At 37.0% G+C, this 14,153-nt stretch overlaps 1 protein-coding gene across 5 annotated transcripts in view; it reads right to left on the reverse strand.

Annotated features, from left to right (window-relative positions):
* Window positions 1-14,153, reverse strand: part of DCLK2 (doublecortin like kinase 2) — a 60,918-nt gene that overhangs the window by 14,593 nt on the left and 32,172 nt on the right. For all 5 annotated transcript variants that reach the window (XR_004255950.1, XM_032223695.1, XM_032223694.1 and 2 more), the window contains 5 exons: window positions 12,935-13,026; window positions 11,826-11,895; window positions 8,611-8,719; window positions 4,552-4,609; window positions 2,346-2,465 (listed from right to left, as the gene is read on the reverse strand). Coding sequence is in view for 4 of the 5 variants with exons in the window: in XM_032223695.1 (XP_032079586.1) it covers window positions 2,346-2,465; window positions 4,552-4,609; window positions 8,611-8,719; window positions 11,826-11,895; window positions 12,935-13,026 (449 nt within the window). In the remaining variant the exon portion in view is untranslated. The remainder of the gene's footprint in view (window positions 1-2,345; window positions 2,466-4,551; window positions 4,610-8,610; window positions 8,720-11,825; window positions 11,896-12,934; window positions 13,027-14,153) is intronic.

Genomic DNA, 14,153 nt, shown 5'->3' on the forward strand with positions numbered 1-14,153 from the left:
TCTGTCATTCTCTTTCTGTGTCTCTCTACCTGTCTCTCTCTCTGTATCTCTCTGTATCTCTCTCCTCCCTCCCCCATCTGTCACTCTGTGTGTGTGTCTCTCTCTCTCACTCACTCATTTAATCACTCACTGTGTATGGGTCTCTCTGTGTGTGTCTCTTTCTGTCTGTCTGTCTCTCCCTTCTCCCTCCCTCCCTCCCACTCTCTGTCTCTCCCTCTGTCTCTCTCTGTCTCTCCCCCTCCATCCCTCTCTCTCTGTGCCTCTCTCTCTCTGTCTGTCTCTCTCTCTCTCATTCACACACACACACACACACAGACACACACACATACTGTGGTCACCTTGCCTCCTGTTTTTTGGCTGCTGCACAAGCTCACGTGGGGCGCGCTGCCCTCTTCTCTCTGACAGTTGCCTTGTTTCCAATGGAGGGGTGGGAAATGCATGCATTTTCCTCTCTCTGCATGGATTTCCCAACCCCTATTGGTCCCGTTGTTGCTGGAGCCACTTTTGCTGGATCCGGTGTGGCAGTGGGACTCTTGCCATCGCTGAGAGCTTCGTTGGCAACCGCTTCTTGCTATCGCCGCCATGCCAGGAAGAAGTCGGTCTTTGGAAAGAACCTTTCCTCCCCCTCCAGAGAGCCCATGCCGGGAGACAAAAGGGGGCAGGCTGGTTTGAATGCAGGCGGTTTGGGGCCAGCACCTCCTTCGCTCATTCGGGCAGGCAGAGAAAGAAAGGAAGCTTGTGATAAAGCACACCTGCCACTAAGGGCAACGGAGAGCATCTTCCCCCTCAACTATTGCATGCCTCCTTTCTCCATCCGCTCGAACTAGCAAAAAAGCTAGACCACTAAACTGCCCGCTCACCTGCATTCAAACCAGCCTCCTCCTCTGGAGGGCTCTCTGGAGGGGGACGGAAGGTCTCTCTCAAGACCTACTTCCCTTACCTCGCAGTGCAGTTCCGAGACACGTTCGGGCAATGGGGGGAGGCCTTTCTCGCACACCTTCTTACTTTTTCTCCTTTCGTTCTCTGCTGCCCAAATGAGTGAATGAGGCAGACAGAGAATGAAAGATCACGTCGGGCAAGGGGGGGGGGGAGAGTGAACAAGGAGGGGTAGGTGGGAGGGAGCATTGCGGTTCTGTCCCAGCGGACCAAGGGGTTCTAAAACGTATGCTCAATTTCTCCAACCCCTTCTGGTGAACTGGTGAGAAGAGCAACCCACCCCTGCAGTGATCTTAGTCCTGCCTCTGACAGACTGGACCTTTGTACAGCCCCACCTGTCTTCCAGGGTGGGAACTGGGAGTTTGATCCATGCTTGTTTCTGGGTGGGGGAGATGAGAGGTCCTCAAAGAATAATTGGGTGATGATTAATTAATTAGAGTGATGGCTGGGAGTTGATGGCATGGTGTTCAATTATGATGCCATACAGAGCAGGTGGATAAGATGGTAGAAGTTATGGTATTATAATAATACTTTTATGTTATGTTAATGTGTATACTGAACAAGCCTGTATCTGCTCATTTTTACAATTTTAGTAGTGACTTTAATGTCTAGAACAGAGATCACATATGCACGGTGGTGTCATATGACCTATCAGAACATTTTTCCCCTTCACTAAATCGGGCGTGGGTATGGCCAGCATGTGACACATCCAGCCTGCGGACCAGGAGTTTGACAGCCCTGGTCTAGAAGATTCAACAACCCATTATGATACTGGATATATGTAACAAGATGAATTGGCTATAAAATAGTTTTAAAGGTTAAAAAGTTAGGTTTACAGTTACTTTTATAATGTGGGTACCTCCCATATATAGTATATGGATTTCAATTGCCAGAATTTCTCATCATATCTAAGCAGAATGCAAGAATTCTTAAGTATAGAATGATTACTTGAGAACTATCTATTTTCATATATGAAAATATATGGAAAAAATGAGATTTTTAGAATATAAAGCAAGGATTTCTGCTACACATGTCAAGAAATATGGCAACCTAATATTAAAATACAAAAATTCAAGAAAAAACTGTGAGGTTTCATGTTGAGCCTGATATTTGTATTTTGATCATAATTTATTCCTGCAGTATTTTGCATAGTTGGATAGAACATCAAGTTACTGTGTAAAAGCAAAATATTTTACAGTCACATATGTCCAATTTTAAAAGCAATTTTGGTTTTGCGTAATATTCAGCAGCTATGAACTATTGTGGAGTGTGAAAAAGAAAATTCATGGTGTGTTCATATATGGCTAATAAATTTCCTGTTCAATAACAATTTGAAATATTTTCAGATCTCTGAAACACTCAACAATGTATTATGCAATAATGGTAAAAAAATAAACCTAAAACCTCACCTTGACCAATTCTATCACCAAATATAGCTCCGTCGCAGTGTCCATTTCCTCTACTAGCATAATAATATTCGGATGTTTCACACGGCGAAGAATTGACACTTCATTTTCAATCAAGTGCTCCTACATATTGTTAGAAAAAAAGAGGAGGAAAGCATCTTTTTTTTTAAACTAATATAATTTGAAGAATTAAGTGAGAAGCAGCAACCCAGAGTGACCTTTCCAGTGTACATCTCAATACTTGATCATGTGGCTATCTATCTACAAAACAATAAACTGGAATTGGAAAACCCTTTACTAATAATAGTTTCAAAATATACTAATTAAAGTTAATTTAGTATGAAAACTAATCACTGATCAGTAATATACTTTGGTGTCTTCAATTGCAAGTAGCCAACTAGGTGCATTTCCATACCTGTTTATTTAAAGTATCAGAATTGTGATCCTCAGCACAGTACAAGCATTCTATTTTCATGCACTTCATGCATTTGTGAATAAGACTGTGGGAAGTACACGTGAATAGTTTATGAGCAAGGAGCAATCGTAGTATTTGAAAAGTCCAGTGCTATTTTTGTAATCATCATAAAGATAAGTTGATTTATTTTCAAATCTGACCATTTCATTAACTGTTACCCTAATGCTTTAGTTTACCCATGTGCTAAGTGTGAATATTCTGTGAATAAGTGGTACATCACACATTGCTTTAACAAGTCGCACCTTTGTTAACCATTATATGAGAGCATCAACAGTCTTTCTGGAACAAACATATGTCTGCTCCAAAGAAATACGTGCTGAATGGGAAAAAATGCAATATATGAATGACAATAAGGTTGGAACTCAGTAAATGGCCTAATGGGGAAAGGGTGGAACTCACACTAAAGTTGGAATAAAGGCTAGATTGAAATAACTCAACTCACAATTAATATATTGGAAGAAATGACAGAAATAAAATATTACATGTGGTATGTAATAAATGCATCTTTTTTTGTATACAACTGGGATTCATTTGTACCCTTTCATTATACTGAAAGGAACAAGAGTTTTGATAATAAACTTGCTGTGGAATTTTGCTACAAGTGAAGAGGGAGACATGTTTTGTGGGCAGAACATACAGAAAGCTAATTAAGCAGTTGCTGAATATCTTTCTTTGAATCGGCTGATAAGACATAGAGAGAACACATAGCCTTTTGTTGCAGCTAAATCAGACCCTTATGGAACAGTAAACCAAAGATGATCCCACTACAATTTCTAGTAAAACTTGTACAGAACTTCAGAAACTTAGTTATCATAAGTCCAAGCTCACAAATCTATAGACCAGGGGTGTCAAACTTGATTTCATTGATGGCCGCATCAGGGTTGTGTTTGACCTTGGGGGGCCAGGGGGATGTAGGGTGGGCATGGCCAGCTTGAGATCACTCCTGTTGGTGGTGCCTGTGGTGCCCCGAGCGTTCTACCAGTGAAAACAGGCTCCTGAGCTCAGTTTTTGCTGGCAGAAGCACTGCAGGCTGGTCCTTCGCTGTTTCCAGGGCGGCCCTACGGGCCAGGTCTAAGAACCCCATGTGCCAAATCCGGCCCCTGGCCTTGAGTTTGACACTTCTGCTATAGGCTGATACAAAAACAAGAACTGGAGTCAGTCACAGCCATCAAAAATCTCTCTAGCAAAAATAATACTTGAAACATGTACTTTTCCCTATTGTTTAAAAAATATCTAGTAACACACTAATCTGTCAGACTCTACTCACACAAAATGCAATCAAATATTATTCTGATCATTGTATTCTGAAACTGGATACTTTCTGCAATTATAGCAGTTAGAAGATTTTAAAGTTTCCTTACCCTTTAATTTATTCTATACATTCAACTGGGTCTCTAATTGTTCTGGTACCAGCATTTTTAACAAAATATAACCACCTTATTTTTAAAAAATAAAATTAAAGATTTAGGGGAATGGCTTAATATTACCTTTTTTTAAAAAATGTTCAATATCCAATTTAATAATTTACAACATGGACTATTTTTATGAAATTTCCCCAAGGATAGTTTTTTGAAAATACATATGCTGTTATAGCTTTATATGAAGAACATTTTACCCCAAAGGTGTAAATGCTGTTCCAAGAAAAAATATTTTCCAACGGAAGTGGTAAATGATGACTTAAAATAATTTAATATTCTGGTATTATGATACAGAAATTCAGTATTTCTCCTTTACCTTTCCACAACATTTTCCTTTGTCAATAATCTTCAGGGCAAATTCCTTTCTGGTGGATCTGCAAAGAACAAAAGGAGGAGAGAAGAGTGCTTAAATAATTCTTTTGTTTGAGTACACACTGTGAAAATATCTTCATTTAAAGGAACAGATTACAAAATGAAGATAGAACTACTCCTGCTTTTTTCTCTCAGCAAGTCATCTCTGCTGTTGCCTTGACTACAAAAACCAGCCTTTCTGTTATCATTTAATTTACTGAGATATAAAACTTCACATTGTGTCCAGGTTTATGGTCAGGTATAATCCATATTTTTTCACTCTACTTTAATAAATGTACAGCCCTGTCATTCTATAACAATATTTACAGATTTGTCAGGGAATAAAGAATAAGATGGATACTTGCTTTGAAATCCATTATATCAGCTGCTCATTCCACATCCATATCCTTAAAGGACAAGTCATATTAGAAATATTTCTTAGCCATTTTACCAGTGTCTATTGAATTAGACAATTCAGAGAAATCCTGTTTTGAGAAGTCAGCTGTCTTAATTATAAATGCAATACTGTACAATGAATCATAATTTAAATCTATGTTGAAGCTATAAGTTTAAGAAGTGTTTAATGTAGCATTATTTAGGACTTCACCAGACAATTTTGATAACCATATTTTCCAGTGGAAACTATAAAGGTAACTTCATCTGAAAATAAAACAGTACAGCAGGAATAGATATTATGGCTTTAAATGGTGTGTCCTGTTTATATATTACTCAATGTTACCCTTTTTGACTACAAACAGTCCTAGACTTTCAACAATAATAGAGCCTGACATTATAAGTGATAAGATCTGACAACTGTAAAACTGTTATCATGTGAGTGACCCAATTTTATGACTTGTTTTGCAGTGTTCATTAAGTGAATGTTTGGTTTTAAAGCAAATGCTACAGTTGTTCAGCAAACACTGCAGCCATAGGTTTGGAAAAAGGTCATAAGTACTTTTTTTGGGTTGGGGTCTGTCTTAACTCAAAATGGTCGCTAAAGACCAACTATAAGTTGAGAACTACCTGTCCAAGATTCATGAAAACCCATTTTAAAGGCATTTTTTTAAAAAATAATTTTTGTTCTTGGTTTATTAAAAACAATATGCCATGAAAATACATATACAGCAGTTTCATTATTGAAAGTCCAGTTTTGTGACAGCACAACAAGACCATGAAATGGGCATAACTATTTACTGCTGTGTAATATTGGAATAATCCAGTGGTGGGATTCAGCCTATTCGGGAGAACCGGTTGGTAACTTTCTAAGCAGTTCGGAGAACCGGTTGTTGGGAGAAATCGCCTTTTATTTTTCCCCCACTTTACAGGGCTAATCCTGTATGGAAGGCAGGAAGGAAACATTCTGGTGTTGTTTCTAGCCTCATCTTTATTGCCCTGCTTACAGAAATTGCCTCTTCGGTTAACCCTTATTACAGTGTAACAGCTAAGGCGAAGCGCCCAGTGACCTGAGTGACATTGAGTTGGCCACACCCACCCAGTCACAAGACCACCAAGCTATACCTATCCAGCTGGTCATTAGGGCAGAGAACCGGTTGTTAAATTTTTTGAATCCCACCACTGGAATAATCCATGGAAGTATAACACACCTTTCTATGACAGCAGATTATTGTGACCAGTTAACAAAAAGAAACATCAAGAATAAGAATAAATAAATAGTAATAAGAATAGTAATAAACATTCTTTTACTTGGGCATGTAGACTATCAAATCTTGCTACACAAGCATAACACCAGAACTGCACATATCGAAAATGGTTGGTTCAGTAGAAGTATAACACTGGTATAAAAGCACAGCTGTGCCTGCCAGGTTGTCATAGTTACAACTGCAGCCAGCAGAGAATGAAAGGGAGAAAAAAGACAACTCAATAATATCTTAAGAAAACGTAGGCTGGATTGTATGAGGGATATACGCACAAGTGGAAGAAATTTGAGCAAATAGCACTGTTTTTTAAACTTCTGCTTAAGAGCTATATATATGCACATTTCCTCAGATGCCATGATAAATCTTTCTACAAACATCTTGCACTAAGAAAAGCGCATTAATTTCATTTTTCTCATGAAAGTATCTTGTATTGACAAACAATTCCCTTTCTTTGCAAAGTGATGTCACTTGATTTAACTACATTGAAAAAGTGCCATAACTATTTAAAATTAATATTATTGCTACCTTGTACAAATATTCTTAGGCAAGGGTAATTACAGTTGATTCTGTAATTTAGCAGTCTAAAAGAACAACATACAGTGAACCTATTTTGTTTGCCCCAGTATAATATCATGCTAAAGAAAAGAATCATTTTTATCCCTAAGTCTTTTTTAATTTATGTTATCAGCAATACAAGGATAAGCACTTGGCATAAGGAAGGCAAATGCATTCCAAATATGATGCCTGCAACTTTTCTACGCCTTCCCACTCAATATCTCTACATAAAAATATTCAAATAATTGCCATGACTACAAAATTAGTGATGTGTTCTAGCTATTTTTTTTTCTTACCAAAAAATTAGAAGCAGTTCAGAAGAGGAGCTGTGCTATCAAGAAATACAAATAAGGTCCCACGATAACCAATGAAAGCAACTGAAAACATGTCAACCCTGTCTATTGTTGTCTATGCTTCCAACTTACTATTTTCCCATTATTACCAGTAATATGTATATTGGACACACATTTCAAAAGATAAATGTCAACCTTTCCTATTTTTACAAAAGTTATTCAGCGTATGTTACATCATATGGACTTGCAATATATATTAATATTTCACCTAGATTAAAAAAACACAATAAAATATGAATGTTAAAAAGCCCTTATAAACATAAGAACATCAACACTGACATACCCTGAAGTCCACTGAAGAGGTTACCTAGCCTGGTAATGAAAGGTTCAAAAGCCAACCCATAAGCTTGGAGACCCTTCACCCTCAATGTTAAAAAGCTGTATAATCAGATACCAAGGCCCAGGCCATATAACCACTGAATCGTAGCATCGTTTATATGAAAAAAATCAGGTACTGGACCAATATATATCCTTAGCTTACAACCAGCCATGATGAAACCTACAGCTTTATGCGGGACCCCACAGTCACACTGAGGAGAGGACACTATCCCCCATTTATACAGTGAATCCCAGCAGATGTCGTGCAAGTGCAAATCCTATTCAAGATTGTCTATTGCTGGCATGGTAGTTCAAAACCTGATACTTGGGGTCATTTATGTGTCTTCCTATGTTTGGAGGTTCAGCAACCCATTTGACCTTCTTTTGGGAAACAATGTTAAAGTCATTGAGCAGATGTTGTGCAAGTGCCAGTGAGGGCTTCCTGGATTTGAGCCTTATTTTTAAACAGTTACCTTTGTAGTTTCTACTAAAATCTCTAGTTTCCACTACCCTCTTGTGGGCTTCATTATCAAACAAATACTTGACAATTACAAAAGGAAAAAGAATGGTGTTGGCCTATCTTTGATAATAAAGCTACTGATGCACTGAATATCCTCATTGTTCTTACCATTGATCCCTTAGATGATTGATTTGATTCAATTTCCGTAGCCTACCATTTCAATCAAGTGACTCTATACAAGCAATGTTTTCCCCAGCCTTTCTAGCAATGAGATTGAACAACCAAAAAGTGGACAACTAGAAACATGAAACTGCATAGAATTATCAAAAGTATAAAATGTGTAGTTTGATTAATACTGAAAATTGAAAGTTTCTAGGGCTAATAAAACTCTTTCAAAGTTTCCTACTAATCATTGCATTAGTATAGAAGATGATCCATTATTCTAATGGGTATTATACTCCCCTCCAAGGTAAATAGATAATTTTGATAGTTATCATAAGATGCCAATAGGTATAAGGAGAATATTATAATGGAAATTTCAAGTTTTCGAACAGGTGCCAGAAAAGAGGAAGGGCCCTTAAAGTTCTTCTTGAAATTATAATAATTTCCCTATATATTCTCACTGTTCATTCTAAAGTAGCAATAAAATAGTGACATATCTAGGCAATATCCTTTCTCACCGTTCTATGCATTCCTTTACCACTGCAAAATTACCATCACCAATCACTTTTCCCACTTTGTACTTTTCAAGAATGGTGGCTGTCTCAGAGTACTTGTTTCCATTTATACCTTCAAGATACAAAAAGGTAAATGTTAGAGAAAATGCAAACAAATGCTATAAAATATACGTTAATAACTCCAAATAAAATCCAAAATGGAAGAAAAGTTTTAAATAAGGGTCATCAAAGGGTCATCAAAATATATTTCTATGCCTCATTTTCTCGAAGGCTATGTAACTCTTCTACAGGAAATGGCTGTAGATTTGAATGAAATAGTGTATCAAAAAAATTGGGTCTCTCCAGTTTTTCCCCAATAACTTTACTAAGTTTTTAAATAAGACATAAAAATAAGAACTAATAGCTAGAAGAAAAAGAAGAAACAAAGACAGGAAAGATAAAGCCAAGAGTGCAGAAAAAAAGGAAACAATGAAAATGTAAAGGAGTAACTTCTGATTTTCTTTTGCAGCATTTAAAATTTTAATCTCTCACTCTATTTTTTTTCTATATTCTATTTTTTTTAAATCATCAAACCCATATATTGTAATTTCATTCTTTTCTGTTTCATGCAAAAAGTTGATAAGTGGTTTCCAGGCAGCATTAAACTTAGTTAATATATTTTCTTTGATCAAAGATGTTCTAAGATGAAAGAGATTGTGTTGCTTTGCTTTGCTCAGATTTACAGCCCCTTCACATTTGCAAAGGCCTCAAGAGGCTTCTTCTGCACATGTGAAGCAGCTGCACCAAAGTTACTTCCATTCTTGCTAAAGAAATGTTATCTTAGAGTTATGTAGCATGACTTGCTAAAATCCTGAAGCCTATGCAACTGGAGAAATCTGTGAGGCTATTCCCACATCACAAAAGCCAGAGACGGCTGTATGACCCACAGCCTTTTTTAAGAATTATGCCTTCCAGTGTGTATTGAGAGAAATTGCCTTTTGCTGCCCTGCCTTTTGTATTTTAGGATATTACCAATCTTCTCACTGAAGATGGAGTATTCTCCAGCCCTTCCTAAAGCCAGGAGTACCTCCTTAGAAACTGTTGGCTTTGCAAACTAGAGAGGTAAGAGCTAAAATAGGGCTGTCAAACTTTTGTTGAGAATTTTTTCCCCTTCTTTAAATCGGGCATGGACATGATGCACCTGGCCCATGGGACAGGAGTTTAACACCCCTGAGCTAAAAGAAAGTTTGAAGACAACAGGAAGCGTTTCATTGCAACAAATAAAGAGAATTAAGTTACTTTTAGGGCACATTTTAACTAAATTGCTTTGCTTAATCTTGTTTTCTAACGTATTCCAAATAGAACCAGGTTGGTGCAATGGTTAAGGCAACAAGCCAGAAACCAGGAGAGGACATTCTAGTTCTGTCTCAGGCTTGAAGCGAGCTAGATAATCTTAGGCTACTCTCTCTCTCTCAGTCCTAGGAAAAAGACAAAGACAAGCTATTTCTGAACTCTTGTCAAGAGGACTGCAGGGACTTGTTTAGGCAGTCGCCAGGAGTCAACTCTGACTCAAAAACGCATGTACACAAGCACACACACACATACATAAACACACAGAGATTTAATTTGCATGCTGTGATTCTTTTGTAGTCTTCATTAATTCAAAGCCCTTCTGAAGTATTAGGAATAAAAATACAGTATACCTGAACATTCCCTGGGGTGGAAAGGGATGTTGTAATGCAGTACAAAGACTAAACATTCAAAATAAATTTAAATGTTTGCTAAGAACATATAGATTTTACAAAAGTGGAAATATATCCCAATTCAGTCTTTGCCTAACTTTGCTGAATGTTACCCTGTTTCCCTGAAAATAAGACCTCCCCGAATAAACCCAATTGAACTTTTGAGCGCATGCGCTAAAATAAGTCTTCCCCTGAAAATAAGCCCTCCCCAAAAATATTGCAACCCAACAGCAGCCATGAGGTGACCACACTCGCCACCTCCTGCACCTCAAAAATAATAAGACCTCCCCAAAAATAAGGCCGAGTGCTTATTTGGGGGTTCAAAAGAAAATAAGACCCTGGTAATATTATACCTACCTGTTGTATTTTATTGAATAGAAACAATAAAGAATCATGTTCATATTTATACTTTAAAGGGACTACAAAGTCATAAAAAGCCATTTTTTTATACACAATAAATTATATAAGTACGTGTCTTATGCAAAAGCTTATATATGGTTACAGGACACAATTTTAGCCTCCAAATAACTTTTTCTTTGACCACCCACTTGCCATATTTATTCATTTTATAGTCTCTCTGTGTGAGAAAGTGTGTGTGTGTGTGTCTGTGTCTCTGTGTGTGCATGGATATAAGGCAATTTATTTATTTATTAATCAAATTTGTATGATCAACCACCTCAAAGTAAGGTGAAGCAGCATACAATAAACAGAAAAAAATGTAGAAAAATAAAAATCACATTAAAAAATCAATCCTATAAACCAGATAAACAAAACCTAAGCACAGAGAATCCACCTGAGCAATGTACCCATCTAAGCATGTCTCTGGTTCCCCGAGAGCACCAGGCCTGATAACATAAACGGGTCTTATGGGCCTTCTAGAATATCAAAAGAATAGAGGTAATCAAATTTCGGGAAAAGAATGTTTCTTAAGGTAGGCACCACAGCAGAGACGTCACGTATCAAGGAACCCAACTTGAACCCACCTTAGGAACCCACCTAAGTGTTAAGCAATAGCACTTAGACTTATATACCACTTTACAATGATTTACAAAGTCAGTATATTGCCCACAACAATCTGGGTCCTCATTTTATCGACCTCAGAAGGATGAAAGGTTGAGTCAACCTTGAGCCGGTAAGATGTAGATCCATAGCTGATGGTACCCCCGGCATGACTTCTTTGCCAGATTTAATGGGGCACACCTAATATAATCAGGGAGAGGCAGTCATCAAATAGCCTAAACCCATGCCATTAGGTATCACCTCTATACTAATGAGTAAAAAACAGGTTATCTCTAACAGGAAGACTCTAATTACAGTATCATAAATGACTGCTGGTACCATCCATCTGCAATTTATATATAAATCAGATTATAATTACATTTAATTAAAGTTAGACAACAGCATTAAAAAATTTCTATATTATAGTATCACTTACATGGATGTTTATTTTAAGAAAAGACCTGAAATTACAACTAACATGTCCAATTGGATTCTTACCTTCGGGACTCAGGGAAGGAGATATTTCAGGCACACCATTTACATTAGAAGATTCACAAGGAGGGAGAATCTGTCAGTAGATAAAATAACGAATGCTATGGCAATAACATACATCAAAATCATACTGCAAAACAAATTGAAATATTTAATATATATTAAATATTTAATAACTGTTATTTAATATTTCTGAACTACAGTTTTAGTCATCCATCATATGTCAAATAAGATTTTATTGGCATTCTCTAACAGTCTTTGTATCTGTTAATACATGAGTCTAGCTTAGTTTCTTAGGTAAAGGTAAAGGTTCATGCTCATCTCCGTTTCAAAACCGAAGAGCCAAAGATTTCTCCGTGGTCATGTGGTTGGCAAGACTAAATGCCGAAGGAGCATGGAACACTGTTACCTTCCCACCAAAGGTGGTTCCTATTTTTTCTACTTGCATTTTTATGTTTTCGAGCACACTCCGTTACGCGGCACGAGGGATTTGAACCACCAAACTGCTGACCTTTCTGATCGACAAGCTCAGCATCTTAGCCACTGAGCCACTGCGTCCCTTATTATGATCAGATAAATTCATTATATGCATACTGTCGATTGTAGGTGGCAATCCCATTTTTTCTTAAAGCATCATCATATATTTTTTAGCAACAACCATATTTAATCCTTTAGACTTAGGATTAGCAGGTAACACTGAAAATCAATGGAACTTTAAAAAACATTAATGAACCTAAATTTCACTTATTGCAATGGGTCCATTTTGAGTATTTTTGGATGCAAACAATAACCTATATTTTTACTATATGATTTTAACAGAAAAGTAACAAAAATAGAAAAGACTAATAGAATTAAAGACTTGGAAAGAAGACCAGTCTAAATGAAAGTTGGATATTGGTCTAGTTTGGTTATAGCCAATGAAATCAATTGATCATGCCAGCTGTTGAACTGCTCTCACTGTAAGGGATTAATATTCAATTGGAATCTGTTTTAGGTTTTAAATCTAAATCCTAATAATAAATTTAAATTTAATAATAATTTCTGATTATGGTATTCCAATATTCTAAATGTAAATAAATATTTTTATGAAACAGGTGAAATTACATAAAACATACCTTGAGTCCCCGAAAACTTCCAGGACTTGTTGGTGAGGAACTAGATGATTTTGCTGATTTAGGAGTAGAAATCTGGCTGGGGGCTCCACTGACTTATAAAAAAGAAGAGAAATGAACATGTTAATCAGTAACGTAAAAGTTATAGTAAAGAGGTGATGGTTTCATTTTATCTATGTTAACTGTCTGGTGATACACAGTATGAGAATTATAATAAGTTCAACAATATATGCTTATCAAAGAGCTGTTAAATACCGTTCCTAATGTTTTTTTGGGGGGAGGGGGGGTTCCCAAATAATTCTTTTTTTTTTTTGTTTCCAATGGTTCAAACCCCCCCCCCCCCCCCCGAGAATTCTCTTTTCCTTGGATATCCTTAAGACTTGATGAGAAAGTCTTCCTTGGTATGTCAATTCAAGCATCAGCATAACCTTTTCCAGACTGGTATCCTTCCTTTTATAGGTAGTCTTCAATTTACAACATTGGTTCATTTGGTGACCAAAGTTACAATAGCACTGAAAAAAGTGACTTATGGCCATTTTTTCATAGTTATGACTTCGGTAGCATCTACAGCAGTGTTTCTCAACCTTGGCAACTTGAAGATGTCCGGACTTCAACTCCCAGAATTCCCCAGCCAGCATTCACCAAGGTTGAGAAACACTGATCTACAGGAACATGTGAACAAAATTCAGATGCTTGGCAACTGGTTCATACTTATGACCATTCTGGTGTCCCAATGTCATGGGGTTTTCTTTTGTGACCTTTTGACAAGCAAAGTCAATGAGGAAGGAAGATTCACTTAACAACCAGGTACTAACATATGAACTGCAGTGATTCACTTAACAACTGAGGCAAAAATATTATAAAATGGGACAAAACTCACTTAACAAAGGTCTCTGTATATTTTGACCATAGTTCCCACATTTCTCAAATAGCAAACTGGAAAAGTTGCTGTTAAGACTTTTCTCCTGTATTGTACTGGAAACAGTTGATAGTATCTTGTCTATCTGTAAGCTTTATATGTATGTTTTGCTTATTGACTTCATAGTTCTAATTGTTTCACTATCAGATGTTTTATCAGTACATCCTTCTGAAGAAAACCCAATGGATTACTGCATAGACTAATCCTTGAAGATGGTTAAGAAATTGCAGCTGGCCTCAAATATTGCATGTGCTAAGTGAGTGTCACAGGTGCTACATTACTCCTGTAGCAATAACTATGTGG

Source organism: Thamnophis elegans, chromosome 9 (genome assembly GCF_009769535.1).
Source record: "Thamnophis elegans isolate rThaEle1 chromosome 9, rThaEle1.pri, whole genome shotgun sequence".
Lineage (NCBI taxonomy): Eukaryota > Metazoa > Chordata > Lepidosauria > Squamata > Colubridae > Thamnophis > Thamnophis elegans.